The sequence below is a fragment of the Elaeis guineensis genome, chromosome 11, assembly GCF_000442705.2.
Source record: "Elaeis guineensis isolate ETL-2024a chromosome 11, EG11, whole genome shotgun sequence".
Classification (NCBI taxonomy): Eukaryota; Viridiplantae; Streptophyta; class Magnoliopsida; order Arecales; family Arecaceae; genus Elaeis; species Elaeis guineensis.
In genome coordinates, this window is record NC_026003.2 from 118,082,482 (window position 1) to 118,101,296 (window position 18,815).

The 18,815-nt window shown below is 38.1% G+C and overlaps 3 protein-coding genes across 5 annotated transcripts; 2 read left to right on the forward strand and 1 right to left on the reverse strand.

The window, feature by feature from the left end:
• Positions 1-1,016: 1,016 nt before the first annotated feature.
• LOC105053877 (uncharacterized) lies at positions 1,017-4,014 on the forward strand. Its single transcript, XM_010935203.3, has 6 exons — positions 1,017-1,317; positions 2,382-2,659; positions 2,778-3,089; positions 3,273-3,546; positions 3,654-3,783; positions 3,876-4,014. Exons 1-5 carry the CDS (start codon positions 1,161-1,163, stop codon positions 3,761-3,763), a joined length of 1,131 nt encoding a protein of 376 aa, XP_010933505.1. The 5' UTR covers positions 1,017-1,160; the 3' UTR covers positions 3,764-3,783; positions 3,876-4,014.
• Positions 4,015-6,316: 2,302 nt separating this feature from the next.
• Positions 6,317-16,234, forward strand: LOC105053876 (DAR GTPase 2, mitochondrial). Of its 3 annotated transcripts, XM_010935200.4 has the most exons (9): positions 6,319-6,660; positions 7,520-7,624; positions 7,901-7,978; positions 8,213-8,360; positions 8,468-8,538; positions 11,578-11,674; positions 11,758-11,963; positions 12,321-12,738; positions 15,093-16,234. In XM_010935200.4, exons 1-8 carry the CDS (start codon positions 6,493-6,495, stop codon positions 12,579-12,581), a joined length of 1,134 nt encoding a protein of 377 aa, XP_010933502.1. In that variant the 5' UTR covers positions 6,319-6,492; the 3' UTR covers positions 12,582-12,738; positions 15,093-16,234. The 3 variants fall into 3 exon arrangements, with proteins under 3 accessions (XP_073101659.1, XP_073101660.1, XP_010933502.1); XM_073245558.1 differs by lacking the exon at positions 15,093-16,234 and having other exon boundaries at positions 6,317-6,660; positions 12,311-12,514; XM_073245559.1 differs by lacking the exon at positions 12,321-12,738 and having other exon boundaries at positions 6,318-6,660.
• LOC105054317 (aluminum-activated malate transporter 12) lies at positions 14,962-17,762 on the reverse strand. The gene is made up of 6 exons (XM_029267303.2): positions 17,215-17,762; positions 16,951-17,091; positions 16,498-16,770; positions 16,281-16,393; positions 16,007-16,153; positions 14,962-15,854 (listed from the first exon to the last, which is right to left on the reverse strand). The coding sequence occupies exons 1-6, from the start codon at positions 17,492-17,494 to the stop codon at positions 15,222-15,224; spliced, it is 1,587 nt and encodes a 528-aa protein (XP_029123136.1). The 5' UTR covers positions 17,495-17,762; the 3' UTR covers positions 14,962-15,221.
• Between the last annotated feature and the right edge of the window lie 1,053 nt (positions 17,763-18,815).

Consider the following 18,815-nt stretch of genomic DNA (forward strand, 5'->3'; position numbering starts at 1 on the left):
ATTTTAATTTTTAATTTTACGGCTCAACCGGGTTAGATCGGGTCAGACGGTTCATGGTTCAACCGACCGGTTCATACGGTTTTAATCGGATTTTAAGCATAAACGGTTTAATTAGATAACCGGCCCGGTCTTCTGATCGGGTCACTGGGTTTTCGGTCCGACCGGCCGGGCCGGGCCGGGTTTAATAACAGTGGATCCAATAACATGGGTAAAAAGACTAAGAATGTGAACAACAACCATTCAAGTCTTATGAAGTGATGTTTAACATCTCAACCATCAAGGATTTGATGGGAAGGCAAGTCCGCTAGGAAAGTTTTCAAATCCAGGCTGTGCCAAAACCACTGGTGTTTTGGTCATTCACAGCAAGAGTGTGAAAACTGAGAAAAAACATGGACTTTCCGACATGATGACGTGGAGGGAATTTAAGCTGCCGATAAAACTACGAAGACCCCCCGCTAACTGTAATAAATTGTTCATGGTAAGCCGGCTTGGGGTGTGAACAGTCTGGAGAATTTGGGGAGCCCGCAGCATCTGTTAAAGGGCTTCGGATCGCTTCATGCGGCCAAAGGTCGACCTTTGGTTGCTTCGAGCGCCTCCTTCCTCCCTCTATAAAACCCCCACCATTCGCTCAGTGCTAACACCTTGGATCAATAATATCTCCACCTAATCCCTCGAGGTTCACTGCTTCTTTGGTTCAAGCTTCCAAATTCTTGGAAATTTTGCGATATTGGGTGTTGTTTCTGCTCTCAAAATCTCAATTTCTTCTGGACTTCGGAAACTTCTTTTTTTCCCTCCATTAAAATATTTATACGTTCGATTAGTATCAGTCAACCAATTGGGGAGCTTTGGCATACTCAGAAACTTGTGTCTTTTGAGAAGAATGGTTCTGTTGTCCAGGGGTTGCATCCTGTGGAAGTTATGTTTGGTTTTGGAAACGCTTCGCGTTGAGAAAAGCTTCTACTTTTGGATATTCCAAATTTTTACTAGGTACAATATTGGCACATGAATGCGAATTTCATGATCTTAGCATAGGCTTCTTTCTTTTTTCTTTTTTGTTTTTAATTTCCCAGATGTGCATTCTTTCGGAGAGCTAGCTTCTTCTTCTGCTTCTTCCTTTTTCTCTTCTTTGGGGAAGATTTTAGTTATCTTTAGGTGTCAAAATGAGTCCTATGTCTCTGCCTCCCGGTTTCCGTTTCCATCCCACAGATGATGAGTTGGTGGGATATTACTTGAAGAGGAAAGTGGACGGGCTTAAGATTGAGCTTGAGGTTATTCCGGTGATTGATTTATATAAGTTTGAGCCCTGGGAGTTGCCAGGTAATATGACTCGTTCTGTGTTTGCTAAAATGCCATAGATTTATCACGTTATTTGCTTCAGAACTTTGAACATGTTACAATGATCTGTGAATTCCTATGTGTATTTGTACAGACATATATTTTTTTTTAATAGCAAGCTATAAATTAACTGTAAAAGTATAAATGGACCTTCACTCTTATTACTATAAACACAATTTAAGAATCTTATTGGCTACTTGAAGCCAAGTTGTAGATGAAGAACTTGTGCAATGTTCACTCCCAGCCATAGTTGATATTACTTCATATTAATTGGAAGGGACTAGAATTTAGCAAATTAGGCTAACAAATATGCATTTCTCAACAGAGTGAATTCTAGGTTAAGTTGCTGAAATTTTTTCATATTGGGCTTCGCATGATCCTTATGATACTGGTATAGTTCCTAGGTTATTTTGATGTTTAAATTAGAAAGTCCACCTACAAGCTTCAATAAGATGTTTTGATGTCAGGTCAAGCTATGAGCAGTTAAGAAGAAAAGAAAAGTCTGTTCATTTTTTTCATTCCTTTTTAATTGATAACATTATTTTGTATCATGTGTTTTCTTGAAAACAAAAACAGATGAGTGCTTCAGCAACCATGTGTTATTATATATGCATTTTTGTCCAGTGATGCAATAAATATCTTTAATCAGAACTTATGTGAATTTGAGTAAATTACATTGCACCTTTGCTATGCAAAGTAGAGGAACAGTCATCTTTTTCGAACATCTAAGCTTCTTCTGTCGAAGTTGGTTGTAAAAAGGACTTTTCTTCCTTCAAAAGTAATGTCAGTGTAGGAATGTTGCAGTTTATATACTCTCCTTATGTTAGAAAGTAATGGTCTCAACAGACTCTTACATCAACATCATCAAAGTGGAATCTCATTGCAGGGGAATGAATAAAATAACTAGAATGAGCTTACTTAGATAGGCTTTGCATATCACTTCCTGAAAATGGTTTCATGCTTATTTAGGTTTTTGAATACTTCTTGAGCTTTTCTAAGTCTAAATCAGAAAATAATGCTTCCAGTTATTCAATGATGTATTTCAGACAAATCATTCCTTCCAAAAAGAGACAGGGAGTGGTTTTTCTTTTGCCCACGAGATCGTAAGTACCCCAATGGTTCACGCACGAACAGAGCTACAGGATCAGGCTATTGGAAAGCCACTGGTAAAGATAGAAAAATTGTATGCGAGCCTTCGGTGCATGGACTCAGGAAAACCCTTGTTTTCTACCATGGAAGGGCTCCTGGTGGAGAAAGAACTGATTGGGTGATGCACGAATATCGTCTTTGTGAAGATCTTTCTCAAGGAGCTTTAAATTTTGTGGTATGTATATGTACATGCCTTTTTATAGATCTATGATCCTAATACATTATTCATCTCTGAAACTACTATACATGTTTGGTCATAAGGTTGTTTTTAATTTCTAATCTTTCTGCTCTAGGGAGCTTTTGCTCTGTGCCGCATAGTGAAAAGACATGATCATGGGCAGAAGATAGGTGATCTTCAAGGAGAATCCAAAGCTAAAAAAGTTTGCTCTTCTTCCATGATTGGCTTCAGCCAAAAAAGGTGCTTCAATGAGGTTGGGAGTACCTCAGAAGAAAATCAGTCCATTATGACAGATATGTTGACAAGAAGCAATGGCTCAACTAGAATCAGTTCTCCAGAAAATAGGAGGGGATCTGGGCTACATCAAATTTTGATTGATTCTGATCAGAAAGACTTCTCAGAGTCACATGTTTCAGATGCCTCGAAGGTATATGAAAGAGTAAAGAGTGAGAGCAATTAGTGTTCATCATAACTGAAGCCACATAGTAAATGTAGTTACATAATTTGATTATCTGCTTGCACAGTTGATATCTAGATGTTATTGGCAGACAACTTGTAAGTGGATGGTGCTTTGCATTTGTCCTTTGACATTATCTATGAATTTTTGCAGGTTTCTTCGCCAAAGGAAGAAATATCTGAATCAGTGATCGCAACTATGTTCCCTAATTCCATAGAAATATGCGCACCATGTCATCTTTCTCCTATGTCATCCTATACAAACTCCAGAGAGGAAGCTTCTATGATTGATGAGCTTAATGGTCATGGATGCTGTTCATCTTTTCCAAGTTCTGCATACTGCATGGATATGTACAACAATGTGGAAGACATCACGTTCCCGAGCCTTGCGTGGGATACACCAGAACTTATGAGTGCATCATTCAGAGGTACTAACTTTGGCTTACATTGTTTAACTTAATTATTGTTGCTTCATCATTTTCCACAAGTGACTGTGCTAAGGGATGTTCAACCCTATTTTGCCCCATGGATGCAGGAATTGAAACCTGGAATCCAATGTTATCCCCTTCAATTTGTAGGCAAGCAAGCGAAGGAGAGGAAGCCAACCTGTGGTTGCAGGAAGACAGTATGGTCATTATGAAATGAAATTTTTCTCTAGATGGATGGTAGTAGACTCCAAACAGTCTTAGTCCGGTTAGAGGCTGTTTAAAATATCAGTTGTATATAATTACATGATATGGTTGATTATATGTTGCAGGATCTCTGAGGCAATGCCTTTTAGTATTTGCTCTCAGATATATGATATATCATAACAGTTCCTGCATCAACATATCAAGGATCTGATCTCCAGAACAACCTCTTTTAAGTCTGTGCCTGGAGACCTATAAATTAAAGTTTGTGATTATCTACAAGATTAAGCCACCACTACCTTGATGAGGTAAAAGAGATATGTAACATGTATAGTAAGGTTTGCTTGTAACTTCTATTATTGTATCAACAACCAAGAGTGCTTTTAAGGTGTAGTGAGTACCACCATGCGCTCTCTTATGCAAGACATGTTAAGTGAACTATGTACTCTTGCTTCTCATATGTAATAATTTTGAGAATAAAGATGTGTACTGTAAATGTAAATGTGAGGATCCATGTGGTTATATTTTTAGTCCCATATTGATTATGTATTAGGAGATCTTGGTTTTTTATATGGAGTTAAGAACTCAAATGGCATCTTCTAGCTAGTCTTTTTAGATAAGATTTTGGATCATCATAAATGGTATCAAGATAGAGTTGGCTCATGGTCTATATGAACTCGGGAGTTCTGTAGCATTGATCTATTTAAGGCTGACTATGGTCGATTGTGGCATTTATAATTGGATTTAATTGGATTTGGATCTTTAGCTTAGTAAGGATACTAACGCTCGAATGGAGAATTTGTAAGGATTCATACGATCATGTGTTTACTTTTACATCAATTATGTGTTGTAAAGATCTTAGTTATTTATAAAGGGTTAAGAAATCTAAATAATAAATTTTGCTAATCTTTTTATTGTTATTAGTAAAGCTTTCTATCATGCTAGGAGATAAATTTTTAATCTTTTAAATTTTGTTATTTTTAATACTGTGATCATTGATCTTTTCTCTCCATGATGAAGAACCTTTAAACAAAAGTACTGCATATTCTATACTACAATGGTATAATTAATAATTTGAAGTGCGCTCCTCTATCTTAAATAATTTTAATGGATGAGGTGATCATATGTCCAGGTTTAAAAACAAAAAAATCGTAATACCAAGATTGCTTCCGATTTTAAGCATTGCCAAAGTACTGTCTGATATTATGGGAATCATAACTTAGAAGCTTGTGGTTCTAACCTCCAGTAAATAAGCTAATGTTGCAAAAGAATACAAGAAGTCCCTTCATCAAGGCTTGCAAAAAGATTGTGGGCGCGGGGGGCAAGACAAAGAATGTATGACATTCGACAGCGGCTCATGAAAACTTGCACCGCCACCCTGAAGAATCCACGAAAATGAGCAATCTGCTCTCACGAAGCATGAACTTTTACTTTGAAGGGGTTCCAACAAAAGTCACCTTTTCTTATATAGCACCAATATATTGCATCGTAGGGTCTAACCAGAGAAAATTATAATACGGCCACTGAAGTACGTAGATCCTATGCAATGCATCACAGCATGCGGTGCTTCATACTGGCCATCCATCATAGGATGGATGGCTAGCAATCAATACATGAATAGTCACGAGATGCATATACACGACGCGCATTGTTTGCTAGCACTACTAGACAGCACTCAATTCAGTAAATAAGTGGCTTAACAAATTAACGGGAGTAAACATAAGAATGTATCTATGTACGGGAGCAAAGTTCGCTCCCTTATAAAGAATAGGAATTCTTTTTTCTACTTTCATTCAACAAAAATAAAGCAAGTGCAAATGCTAGAAACGGGGTTAATCGAGAGTACATGATGGAGTTACAAAACTTTTTTGGAAGTTTGGAAGTTTTTATACCTGAAGTGTCCCTTATGATGTAACCGGTAAGTGAGGGCTGGTTCACAGTTCCAGCTGATAGTAAATGCCTTTTTATGTAGCTCTCATCTCGCAAATATGTCCATGAATTTTTCAATGCAATACATGGTGCGTACAGAGATGAAGAAGAATTTTCTGTCTCCGAGTTGGATGACATGATGGCTATCACGATGATAGTGTACTGTGCAAAAGTTGTACATAAGAGAATCCTATTTAGTAACATATAACCTAGTAGAAACATACGTGAAGCCATGCCTTGGGATCGGTCCTCATGTTTCCAAAATGAGCTAGCTAGGTGAACAGTTTAGCCCCACATGGTGTTTTAAAAATGTAGACACTAAAGATATTTGATTGGAGAGAATGAAGATCTGGAATAAGAATCGGAATGGATAATTTTCATTCCAGTAATTTCGTTGAGGGAGTCTAATTTTGATTCTAATTTCGAGGTAGAATGGAAATGATCTAATTTACGTAAAAAATAAATATGTATTCTTCTCTATAAATTTAAATTTAAATTTAAATTTAAATTTTAATTTTAATTTTGATTCTGATTTTAATCAAAAGATCTGGTCTTTCCATTCACATTCCAATATATTTTGATTCGATCACAGACAAATGTCCCTGGAAAGAGTCACACTACCAAACAATAGAACCGTGTGATGATATCTTATAGACTAAGGCACAGCCCATCACTTGATATTCCCTTCGGTTTCACTGTCCCATCTGATAAGAATCATAAGATCAGAATCACAAGATCAGGGTACTTTCTTGGGGAACAACCGTTACGAGTTGGTGGCCCGTTTTTCGAACTCTGGCTCTCTTCCTCCTCCCATCAATGGCAACGGCTATTTCTTTGTCGAGGCGGTTGGGCGCCGCCGTCCGGGAGGTGGGCTTGAAGAAAGGGGCCGGGGGTTGGTACGGCCCTCACATGGCTGCCGCCGAGCGCGCCATCCTCGAGCGGGTCCCGCTTGTCGATCTCGTCGTCGAAGTACGCGACGCCAGGGTAAATCCTCCGTTCCTTCTCTGCCTTCCGTTTTCCAATCACAAAATGTTCGCTGAAATTCCTGAACGAGCCGTGGCTTTTCTTTAAATATAGTTCCTCCTTTTTTCAGTGTGTTTGATTCCATGTTGGTTTAAGGGTACAAGATTTAGTCGAAATGCAATTACGGCGTGCTAAAAGCTGGGGTTTTGCTGCCGCGAGAACTTTTCTGGGATTAGATTTTGGCGAGAAATTAGAGTTCATCCACCAGCTGTTTGGTGAATTTTTTGCGATCTATCGCCTCCCTTTCAAATTCGTTTCCCCTTCTTTCATTTTCTTATGATTGCTTGTTGGTTCGGGTTACAAGATGCAAACAGTGGTTAGAGTTTGCTGAAAGATGAGGCTTTTCTGCCAAGTTTTGAGCAATAGTGATGAAGGGTGGGATAAGATTAGCGTTTTGGGAGTCTAGGGCTTTGGTTTTCTTGCCGAAGTGATAGTTTTATTTTTTTCCTGTTGGCTTGCTGTCTATGATATGGTTATTTATTTTATTTTATTCCTTTATAAACCGAATTCGAAAAGTCTATCTGGGTTTTAGGGTCCATTAAGATGGTTTTGTTCTAGTTTGGGTTCCTGGTGTTGGTGGCAACTAGGGTTCTGTAAGGGGAAAATATTTGTTGGGTGAATTGAGGAGATTATATGGAGATTAGGATTGGACTAGTGAACATGAGGTTATAAGTTTCATAGGTCCAGAGAGGAAATGAAACAGATAAGAGGGAAAAGTAGAAGTAGCAAAGTTATTTATATAAGGAACCAAATATTTAGATATTCCAATTCTCATTTTCATTTCTAAATTTGGTTTAACCTTTTTAATCCATGTGTGCAGATACCCTTTACATCAGCTTTTGAGTCTCTCAGACGAAGAGTCTGCTCTCATAAGCATATGATTGTGCTTAACAAGGTGGATCTTGCCAATCACTCTCTAACGGAAGTATGCCCTTTTTTCTTGGTTTTTTTTTCCCCTCTGATTAACATCTTTTTGATTTTATCAGTAATATACCATTCACATTATCGTGATTATTGTCCCTCCTTTTTGGTGTAGTTTTTGCTGCCTTGTCTTCATATAACTTCAGGATGTCTTAGATTAATTGTCAGTGGTAGCATTTTTTCCAACAATGTTAATAATAATAATAAAAAAAATCCTTAATGGTAGTGCCTGTTCTCATTTGCATTTTTCAATTCTTAAACATGGACACATACTTTGTAGAAATGGCTGAAGCACTTCGAAAACCGGAGTTGTCTTTGCTACGGAGTCAATGCCCACAACAAGGACAACATCAAGGAGGTAATATTATTCTTTTATACCATTTCAACAATTAATGGAGTAATGATGAAGGCTATATATGGAAAAATGTCAATAGTCATGTCTTTGGTGCTGATATGGCTTCATTCCATATATATGCATATGGCCATTATTTGAAAATACATACAGTAGTTTTGCCTCTCTGCCGAAAAATTGTATCACAGAGGCAGAAAAATCTAATCAGTGATATTTGATTGATATGCACATTCCATTCAGCTTCTGAGCATTGTACGAGCTAAGATCAAGGAATTAAAGGTTGGGGAGAGTACGTACACTGCAACAGTTTTGTTGGCTGGGATTCCAAATGTCGGCAAATCAGCCATCACCAATTCCATGCATCAAATTGGCAGAATAAGTGCTGCAGGTATCCACCTTGACTTTGTTAGATTGACGTAACGATGTTTGCTAAATTCAACCTACTTTTTGTTATATTTTTGATGCGTATCTCATTCTGTTATTTTTAATTTCAAGACAAGGGAAAATTGAAGCATGCTGTAGTGAGCCCACAACCTGGGGAGACAAAAGATATTAGCAGTTACAAGGTAATGGCTTCTGTTGGTCCAATCTATTTTTATTATCATATATCTTACATTAAACATCACTTGTGCACGTCAATTATTGAAGTCCATGAAGAAATGAATATAAAGCAATGTTTTAGATTTCTTCTATCAAAATGCTAATTGCTATTGAATTCTTTGTTATTGCATGTATTAATTTCTGGATTTATGTTTTTGAGATTTTCTGTTTCTAATCTTATGTCTAGAGAAATTCTGACTATAGAGGTTAGCTCAAATAAAATTTGGATCTAGCACCAAGTAGTGCTGGTAATTCATTGTATTTTGTTGGTGGGTTGCCCTCTTTTTTACTTAAAAAAGAAACTTCTTGTTTTTGGCAAAGAATAAATTCTTGAAACCCATATCTCCAAGACATTATAGTTTGTTCCTTATGAAAATGAAACATAGTATCTATCCCGTGAAGATTTTATATTTTTCTTCATTGGCTTTTAGCTAGGTGTTTTGACAACCTATTCAAAAGCTCATAGGTCATATAGAAAGGAAAGATCAATAACTTAGGTTTAGTTGATGGGTTAAAATGGTATATCCTTTTTGTTAAGGCTTTATCCAAAGTTATAATTTACTTGACATACATGCCAAATATTTTAATCTGGGTTTTAAGGTACCACGAAACACTTTATATCACCAATCTCATGGAAGATTATCTATATGAACATTTCAATGTCACCGACATCAAAGGAATGAATCATTAACCTGATATATCCTAATGTTGTCAATGATTCCTAAGTAGCTAAGTTTGAGATTATGTGGAGTTTTCCCTATGAAAATTGCATCTTCAAGTGCCCTTGACAGTGGACCGTAAGCATCTAGATCTAGCCAAATTGTGTAGCAGACAAGGATTCAGATCCCAACAGGACATTCTGTGGGATACTGGGATGGGGTACTATCCCATTTGTCGGGATAGGGCTGTCTTGCTAGCGTCCCAGTATTTTGATCGGGACATCTTGGGACATTCCCTGTCCAAAGTGTCGGGACGAGGCGGAATAGTGGCACATCCCATTCCATGAAAAAATCAGGATAGCCCCATCTCACAAGATTCAAAACCCCTAAAATTAGTGTTTTTTTTCTCTTTCTATAACTTCTAACAACAACTGGTTTGATTTGAAGCTAATGAATTTGACCTTGAGAAGTAATTATGAATATCCAGAATTGGAGTTCTTCACTCAACAGTCACAGGCGTTTTAGCAAGTATATTCGTACCATCTTTTACAATTCTATTTCACATTGGTGCAATGCAATAAGAGAACCTACTGATTGACAATTTGTTTATGCAGCCTGTGCTGAATATACCATTCAAGTTTAATTTCTAATGGACTTAAAAAACCGAGCCCTGCCTTTCGGATCTAAATGATGAACTTTTCATTCCTTAGGAAAGGTTTCTTCAGAATTTTTTTTGCATGAGGCTTGTTGACAATATTTTATTTAGATGTTCTAATCAAAATGATTGATCACTTTGTCACCTGATGATATGTTAAATGGAGATTAAATCTCCTTGACGATTCAAACAAGAACTAGAGCTAGGTGCACCCGTTTTGTGTACATGAAAAAGTTCTACTGCCACGTGGTGTGAGAAAATTAGGGTAACTTGTGGAAAGTGGTGCTTTAAACAATGGGTAGTTGAACAGGGAATTGTCAAGCCAGCATTACATGGGACCAAGAAATTTTTTGTTGCACTAATGGTGCCTCTAGAGCATTTTTCTTTTAAAACAATCAACTTCTAATTTTTTGTGCAATATGCAAACAAAACTACTTGTTTTTCAACCCCAGAAACTTTCAAAACATGGACTATCCAACCTAAAGTACACTACTTAGTTCCTATCTCAACTGAAATAAATTCTGAAGAATATTTCTTTTATACTTTTAGCACAAACTACATTACTTAACTTCCTAGCTTTGTCGAAATAAACTTAATGGATAATTTTTTGATATTTCTGTAATGATCATTTATTGAATAAAAGATGAATATGATGAGGTCATAATATTTGATTCCAATCCCCCCACGGCCATGCACATAAAAATCCTAGTACCTTCCCCTGCACCATGGCCCATGGGGGCAAGCTAGGGTGTGGCCATTGCTGTGCAGCAGGTGTGGTGGTGGGTTTTCAGGTGCTAGGGATAGGAGCAAGCAAGAGAAAGCTGAAGAGAGAAAAGAGTATGAGAGAGAAGGGAGGCGGTTGCATTATAATTTATAATGGTGTCATGTGGGGGTACAGGCCCATTAGTACAAGTCTATTGGAAAGGCTAGGGTTGTATTACACTGTATAATGACCATAAATGAATTATTTATGTTATTTTATATGATATTGTATTATATTAAATGTTTAGTGTTTGGGTATAGCTGACATGATCTTATACTAATCTCGTATCTTATTTGAGCCTGAAAATTCAACCCTTGCTGACCTGAAGTCCAACTTTCTTATAACACCAAGAATAGGCCGATAAGGCCTCTGTTGGGCTCCATCATCGGTCCTATTTATCTTGCACTCTTATCCATCCAATTATTACTTTTCTGTAACCACTTGTTCGAGCTGAGATAGTATATAAGCAAACTTCATGGTTGCATCAAAATTCATGCATCATTTACAGCAAACATTCCCTGTCAGCATAGATTCCTGAAAATAGCTTGCATAAGCATCAGATCAATTGTTGGTTCCTTGTGCACCAAAATGAAAAGGCAGATCTTGCTGAATTAGTCCAGCAATTGATATAAATGGAGGGTGAGCCTTAGTGCAATGATAAAGTTGCTCTATTGTGACTTCGGTGTTCGGGGTTCAAAACACGCAAAGAGCCTCTCTACATGGGGGTTAGGCTGCATAGGTTTGATCCTCCTTAAACCCTATAGTTGCAGGAGCCTCATGCACTAGGCCGCCCTTTCTTTTATTAATGTAATTACATAAAGGAAAAAATACAGTGAAAATAAGTATTCTAAAGTTAAAACTGCTATGCTATTTATGCCATCGCATGACCGACATTTTTCTCTGCCCTTTCAAATATATCATGTTTCAGATTGCCAGCCATCCCAACATATATATATTGGACACTCCAGGTGTTCTATCCCCAAAAATTTCTGATGATGACTCAGCTTCCAAACTAGCTTTGACAGGTAACAAGCTGCCTATACATTCTATATGGCTTGCCATGTGTTATTTGACCGATGCATATTTGTCCCTTTCCTGTACCTTGCAGGAACTATTAAGGACTCGTTGGTAGAAGAATGCAAGCTTGCTCGATATTTTCTTGCTGTCCTTAACTCGTCAGAAGAATACAAACATTGGGAAAACCTTAAAGATGCAGTAGATGACACATTATCCTTAAATAGTAGAGAAAAACTCATGGCAGATTGTCATACCAACCAGAAAAGGAGAAGGCAATACTCTTCAGATCACACCCAGGTGAGAGGATTCCAAGGATACTTGGACCACATCTTTGAAAGAGGAAAAAATAGAGAGATTAATTAGTGCAGACTATCACAACAAATTCTTAATGAATGCTGATGGCTATTGCCACATCTTTTACCTCAATAAAAGAATATCACAATAAATTAGTAAACATTGGTCTTCTTATGTTTCATGAGTAAGTTGGTATGTACTTTTGTTTCATAAAATAGAATAAGAATCAATAAGTGAGAAGATTCCATTAAATTCAAAGAATATGCATATAAAATAAACAAGTGAGTATTATTATGCGATGATTTTGCCACGTTTTTCCCCATACATGGATAAGTTACAGTTGCTTAAAGCCATGCGCAGGACTTCATTGTAAAGGATGTTCGTGTGACCCTATTCAAGACTATGTCATCATTTAGTAACTACATGGAAAAAGAAAATGAAATGGAAAGGCTGATTGAATCTCAGTTTATGGCCTTACAAGAAGTTTTCCGAGTGTCACTGGAATCAAGTGAGGATAGATATAAAGCAGTTGCTGCAAAGTTACTCAACCTATTCCGGACTGGAAGACTTGGCCGATACACCTTGGATCTTGTTCCAAGTAATATGCAGGAACTTATTTAGTGAAAATATACCTGCGTGCTTCAGAGGAAAGGTGGTGTCGTTTTAGATTGAGCTAGCAGGATAGACATCTAACTTTCAAGGGCAGCAGTTGCTGGGTCAGGAGCGGACATGCAGGCTTGTTGTAGAGATCCTTGCAATCCTGAAATAAGCCGGAGAAGTAAGATGCGACTCTTATAATTATTGCTTTGTGTCACATCTATTTGCAAATTTACCCATTATATAATTGCTTAACTTTAAATACAATAAAATATTTATGCAGGCTATCATACTATGTATATTTAGGTATCTTTCTGGTATTTTAATGACATTTCCTTAGGTTATTGCACAGGTGAGAATTCTTAATTGGATTTCTGTTATTTTTGTTTTATATTGATTTCTATTGCACCATATTTTTAGTGAGTCATTTCCAAGGAAGGTGATACCGTCTTGAACTGTCTGGTTTGGGGCATACCAAACTGTACTGGGGGCAGACCTATACGGTTTTGCCCCTCAGTTTGAAAAATCCGGCAATGGAGGGGGAGAGGGAGAACAAGAGAGGGGAAGAGAGAGAGAGAGAGGATAGGAGGAAGGGAGAGGGAGGAAAGCAGGGAGACAGCTCAGATTGATAGATGACATACCCTATTGTTCAGATAACATAATACTAAAGCCTTCTTCAAGCTAGCTGGAGAGCTTCAAAGAGCATCAGTGTGAAATTGAGCAAACAATTGCTCTATTCACCGTTAGATTAAGTTTTGTTGCATTGCCTCCTCTTTGCACATTTCAACTGTTACAGACAGGGCTGCTTACATTACCAAAAATGGGGGTTGCTGAGTTTCATGGACTCACAGCCTAGAAATGCTTAAGCTATTGGGTGGAGAAGAGGCCAAGCTTATAACCTCATGTGGTGCCCCCTTAGCCAATATGGGACTACAATGTTCTCCCCTACCCAACCTTTGGCAACCTCGTCACAGGTTGGGTCTTACTCGAGAGAAGGGCTGCCCATGGCCTGGGTCCTATGCCACACTTGTATCCCTGGTGAGGGACCAACATGATTGATAAGGGCTATGGCACACAGTGGGCCTGCTTCCTATACCATCTATCACAAACTCACAGCACAAAAAGCTTAAGCTATTGAGTGGAGGACTGTCGCCAAGCTTATCAACCCATGTGAGACTATAACGTTAGGCTTATGCAGTTCACTGGCCAACCTACTCAGGGCCAATCTCCTTAGCTGTCTTCTTAGTGTTGGCTACCTAGTGGGCAACCAAGTGACTAAGGTTGAATAGGTTTCTACCTTTTTCTGTTATGGTTTGGATATCAGACTTGGACTGGATACATGATGTGTCAGGTGGCCACCTCATATACCATCTGTCTCATCTGGTGCGCAAATAAAGTTACAACTTTGCTGGTCCATCTAACTAAAACAATTCACAAATTGTTCACAATAAGGTCTGATTCAGAAATCTAGCAAGAAAAGTGTATCTACCTTCACCTGCAAGCCAATTGATTGGATTTCATGATTTGGTAGTCTGCAGCTTCAAGCCTAGCTCTTACGAGAGTCTTGCTGAAACAACCAGGGGTGAAAGTGGATGGGATAATATCTGTCCGGATCCATTTTCATATCCAAATATTTATAGATGTGGATACAAATCTGAGCATTGGACTAATATATGTATCCGTGGCTATATCTGTCAAAGAAAAACGGATAGGATACAGATAGATAATTGTCCAATCTTTATCCACATCCTATTTAATCTTACATACTACTCATGAACTTTATTAATGTGGTATGTATTTAGTTTATCTTCCACTTAGTGATATCTTTGATTTGGCGGTCACAAAGTTTAACTATCTGACTTGTATCTGTATTTTCAATATCCAATTTGTGTCTTTGTTAATACATGAATTGTATCTACTTAAACAAATATTGAGATCTTGTAGGCTGGGTCTAATGAGATAAATCTTGACTTGTGATTTTTGTCCAAAAAGTGATACCAATTAGCTGCTATGTAATGCTGTCTTGACATTATGTGGTAAGAAATGGTAATAGACCCTTTTGTTTAACTAAACTTGTCCACACAGATTTCAAAACAAGTTCCCCAAACAGTGTAGCAATGGTACTAAAATGGATGTCACTGTTTACTGGAATGGAAAATTTGGCATCTGAGGTAGGTGGTTTGAAGCTTAACTTCATGAATGTTACCACAGAATATACATATCTGAGGAAAGATTAGCAATTATTGAATTGAGTAAGACCATGAGAGAAGTTTTGGAATTGAGTCAGCTAATGACTAAATTAAATGATTAATATTTAAGAAGAAACTAACCTCTACTAATTACACTGTTAATACCCACGCATTTTTTGTAAATCCAAAGAAGTGCAGTAAGTACTTTCTGTAGCTGAGTGACAACATAACCCAATCTGACTGATGTAATTAATTGTGGACAAGGTGACATAGACTGAAAAATACAATATGCAACAATATAACCATAATGAGATCAATGCTGATATTCTCATTCTCCACTGTGCAGGACATCACATGGCTCAGAAAATCTCAGGCTTCCCCTGGTTAGGGTTTGGTTGTTTGCAGCTCATCTGAATTATAGCATCTTCTTTTCCAGCATAAGACATTAACTACAATGCAATCAAGACTAGTCTTCCTATGACTCTGCTGATTGGGATGCTACATGCATCTGCATATCTCTATCGCTCTCATTACACTTATCTTTGCAGCTCAGCTCAATTGCAATGTCATCTTCCCCAGAGAACTCCTTGAAATTTGCAGCCCTTCCCAATTCTTCCACCTCCTCAATAACAAGCTCTAGCCTTGCTACCATCTCCACTAGCAATGAAGCAAATGCTGCAAATGGGAGCGCCTCTGAGAACTCAAGGCTGGTGATCATTATCTGACTCAATGTTGGCCTCAAGACCTTCCTCTCAGCTGACTCTGTTGACTTGTCTGCTACCCTTTTGCTCCGCCTTTCTAATATTGATGAGATATCAGTTTTGACTGATGGTAAGGCAACCTCAGATGATGCAAACTTATCAGGTCTGCAGTCCACTAGCATGTTGGTGTTTGCAGAGGCATTATTGGAGCCTAGGAACAGGCGTGGTTGGGATTTAATGGCAGAATTAAGGTCTTGCAAAGCCTCATGAAGATGTTTGGAGAGCACATCAGGAGAGCAATGTCTGCGGTTCCTTATGCTGCTAGCAAGTTCTGCAAGAACCTTGGACACTTCACCAGCTACTTGCATGCATGGGTGTCGAAATAGAGATCTTACTGATCGTGGAGTCTACAGCACACAGGCAACCATCTGATTAGTAAGTCTATGATGAGTGCTTCTTTCTAGAGCTTTAACTGGAGAAGATGGGGACTAAAAAAGTGTCAAATGATGAGGAGCGCAAATGTTGTTCATTGAGAAAATAAAACGTCAAGTAGGCGTACCTGAATTTCAGATTCCAAACATCCATGAAGAGCTACAGCTGTATACCCGAAATGTCTAAGAACAGCACCAAGCTTCACATATTGTTGCCATGGGTACCTGTAACAGTGCCTTGAGTGCCTCCTAGGCTCCCAGCTTGCAAATGTTGCCTGACCAATGCTCATCATTGTCCCCAACATTATCATACAATTGATCCCTCAGAAACTAAAGGCTTCATACTATTTTAAAGATTTCTTTGAAGAATCATGGAATGCATTCAAATACTCTATAACTTACAAGGGTCTCATCAGTAGATTTGGAGTCCAGGACTGCTCTGTAGCCCTTGAACGAGTTTTCCTCGATAATTTTGTTGTCCTTGGCTTCTTCTTGGAAATACTCGCTCACACAAGCTGCAAGACTTAACTGGTAAATTTTGGTTGAATATTTGTAATACCAAGGCACCTTGGACTTAAAGTAGATCCACAAATGTTATTTAAATTGATGAGAGGTGTACCTTCAATTGATCTTGCCAACCCTTCAAGCTTATACACTGTAAAGCGGTGGAGATCTTCACCGGACCAATTTGGCAAAATCAAGAGGCTCATGAGAAGGCAGAGGCCACAGCCGATGGCAATGGTGTATAGACGGTCTCGTGCCAAATGTAATACATTGTGTATACGGAAACTTGACACCGTTATCAGATTGAAGGTTAGCAGGAAAATTACCACTCCATAGTCATAGTTCTTCTTTATGTATGGGATAAATCTCAAGTATGTGGCCAGAAATCCTAAAAAGTAAAAGAGATACTATTTTGTAAGGATATTGAAAACCTATATAACTCCAGGTAAGAAACAAGAAGAAAATCATTTCCCAATTTTTTCAGTAAGATATCTTAATTCTCTAGAGTGAAACCTAGTCATTGTATACCAACTTTAAATAAAATAGAATAAAATAAAATGCCACCTACCTATTAAAAAGACTGATATTCCTATAAAAACTGCACGAAAAATTCTGCCTGATTTTTCTGCCATAAATTCAATCAAGAATGCCAGTGATGCAGCACACAATGTCCCAAATCCTCTATTCAATCCCTTGCACAGTGTTGCACCTAATATAAGCAACATCAAAAAAAAAAAAAAAAAGGCCCTTAAAGTTTCGACACATGAAAGAAGTAAACATATATTTAAAGCCTTAGGTGTATTGCTTGTTAATCAGAAGGTTACAAACTCACCAGCAGTAAATTCGAGCACCACAACAACAGTTATGACAGCCCACATTGCATTCTCTCCAACTCCTTCAAATAATGGCTCCAAGAGATATAAGAAGGAAACCGATGTTAAAGCTACTCCTACCTTTACAGCATGAACAACTCGTCTGGTATCTTCTCTTCCCACCTTCAATGCATTTTGCCACAAGGAAATAGACAGGGTTGTGAATTTCTTCGTAAAATACACTATAAGGATCAAATGCTTGTCGCCTTTGCCTTCGTGAGAAATCTGGTTTGTTTCCATTGGAGGTCTGGATGGTGAAGGCGTCAATAGCAGCCCAAACCAAGCATTCTTAGTGCAAGATCTTGTGTTCCATATATATAGCAACTTCAAGACAATACGCTATAGGCTGCTCCTCTTGTAGTTGAGATTCTTGTGGAGGCCGGTGGGTACTTCACTCTCGGAGAAAGCTTAGTCATATGAGGATGAGTCTGACAGCCACAGCGATCCGGAAGTCTCCGGACTTCTCACGTATGAGGATGAACCAACTTTGGATGAGAAGTTACAACTCGCGTTCACATGCATCCTGCTGAATATAGTGAGAATCAGCATCAACATGCACATCCCTCTTCGGGGAGAGAACCAAGGTTAATTTTTCGGAGAAAAGAATAGTGTTTTGATAAAATAAAGGATAAAGAAATGAAAGTTCATATGGGATCTGGGATAAAGTGAAGCATCTGAAAGTTCATCCACTTTTGTGTGACATCTGAAGGTTTCCTCATCGTTCCACCACGACTTATACTCGGCATGTCTTTCGAAAAATGAATAGCGCTGTGGATTGAGTTGCATCCATTATTGTCGAACACGTCGAAGGTTGGATGAAGTATCAACATGACGGTTGCCCATGAATTTTATAAAATATTTTATATTCTGACTTTTTAAGTTGACTCATATTAGAATGGTGTGATTACTTCGTTTCTATCAAAAATAAATAAATAAATAAATAAATGGAACAACAAAAATAAGCTTTATATTGATAAAGTTGTTACCATCCATTAAACCATTTTAGGCAAATAATAAGATGTCGCAAGAAATTATGATGAGTCAGATCATGTGATAGAAATTATGATTTTCTTAGAGTATTTTAGAGAAATCTTATTAATTAACTTTTTGTAGAAAAAAAATAACAAAAATACTGGATTTTGGGCTCAGCTGAAGGCCGAGTATCGGCAAACTAGAAGAGAAGAACCTAAACTTTCCTTCGGCTTGGATGTATCTGGACAGCTAAAATTGGCCATGACTCACTCCTTGAGCGATCGTTGTGCGTGCTATGACTCCTGAGGTTGAGGATTTACAAGCCTTTTTAGTTTCAACTCTCGACAACTTGCATCTTTTTCTTTTGACTGCGCCGCCGAGGCGAAGCTTCACATGCATTGTACCAAAAAAAAAAAGGATTCACATGCGGGAGAAAGTGGTAGGCGGTCCTTCGCCTTCACCCGTGCTGGTCTCCAACGGCTTGGGTAGTTGGTTGAATCGTTCTGAGGCTCAGGGCTTGGCCACATAGCCTCGCTAGGTTTTCAAAAATTCATGGCATTGGTTAAATTGCTAGCTTTTTTTTTTTTTT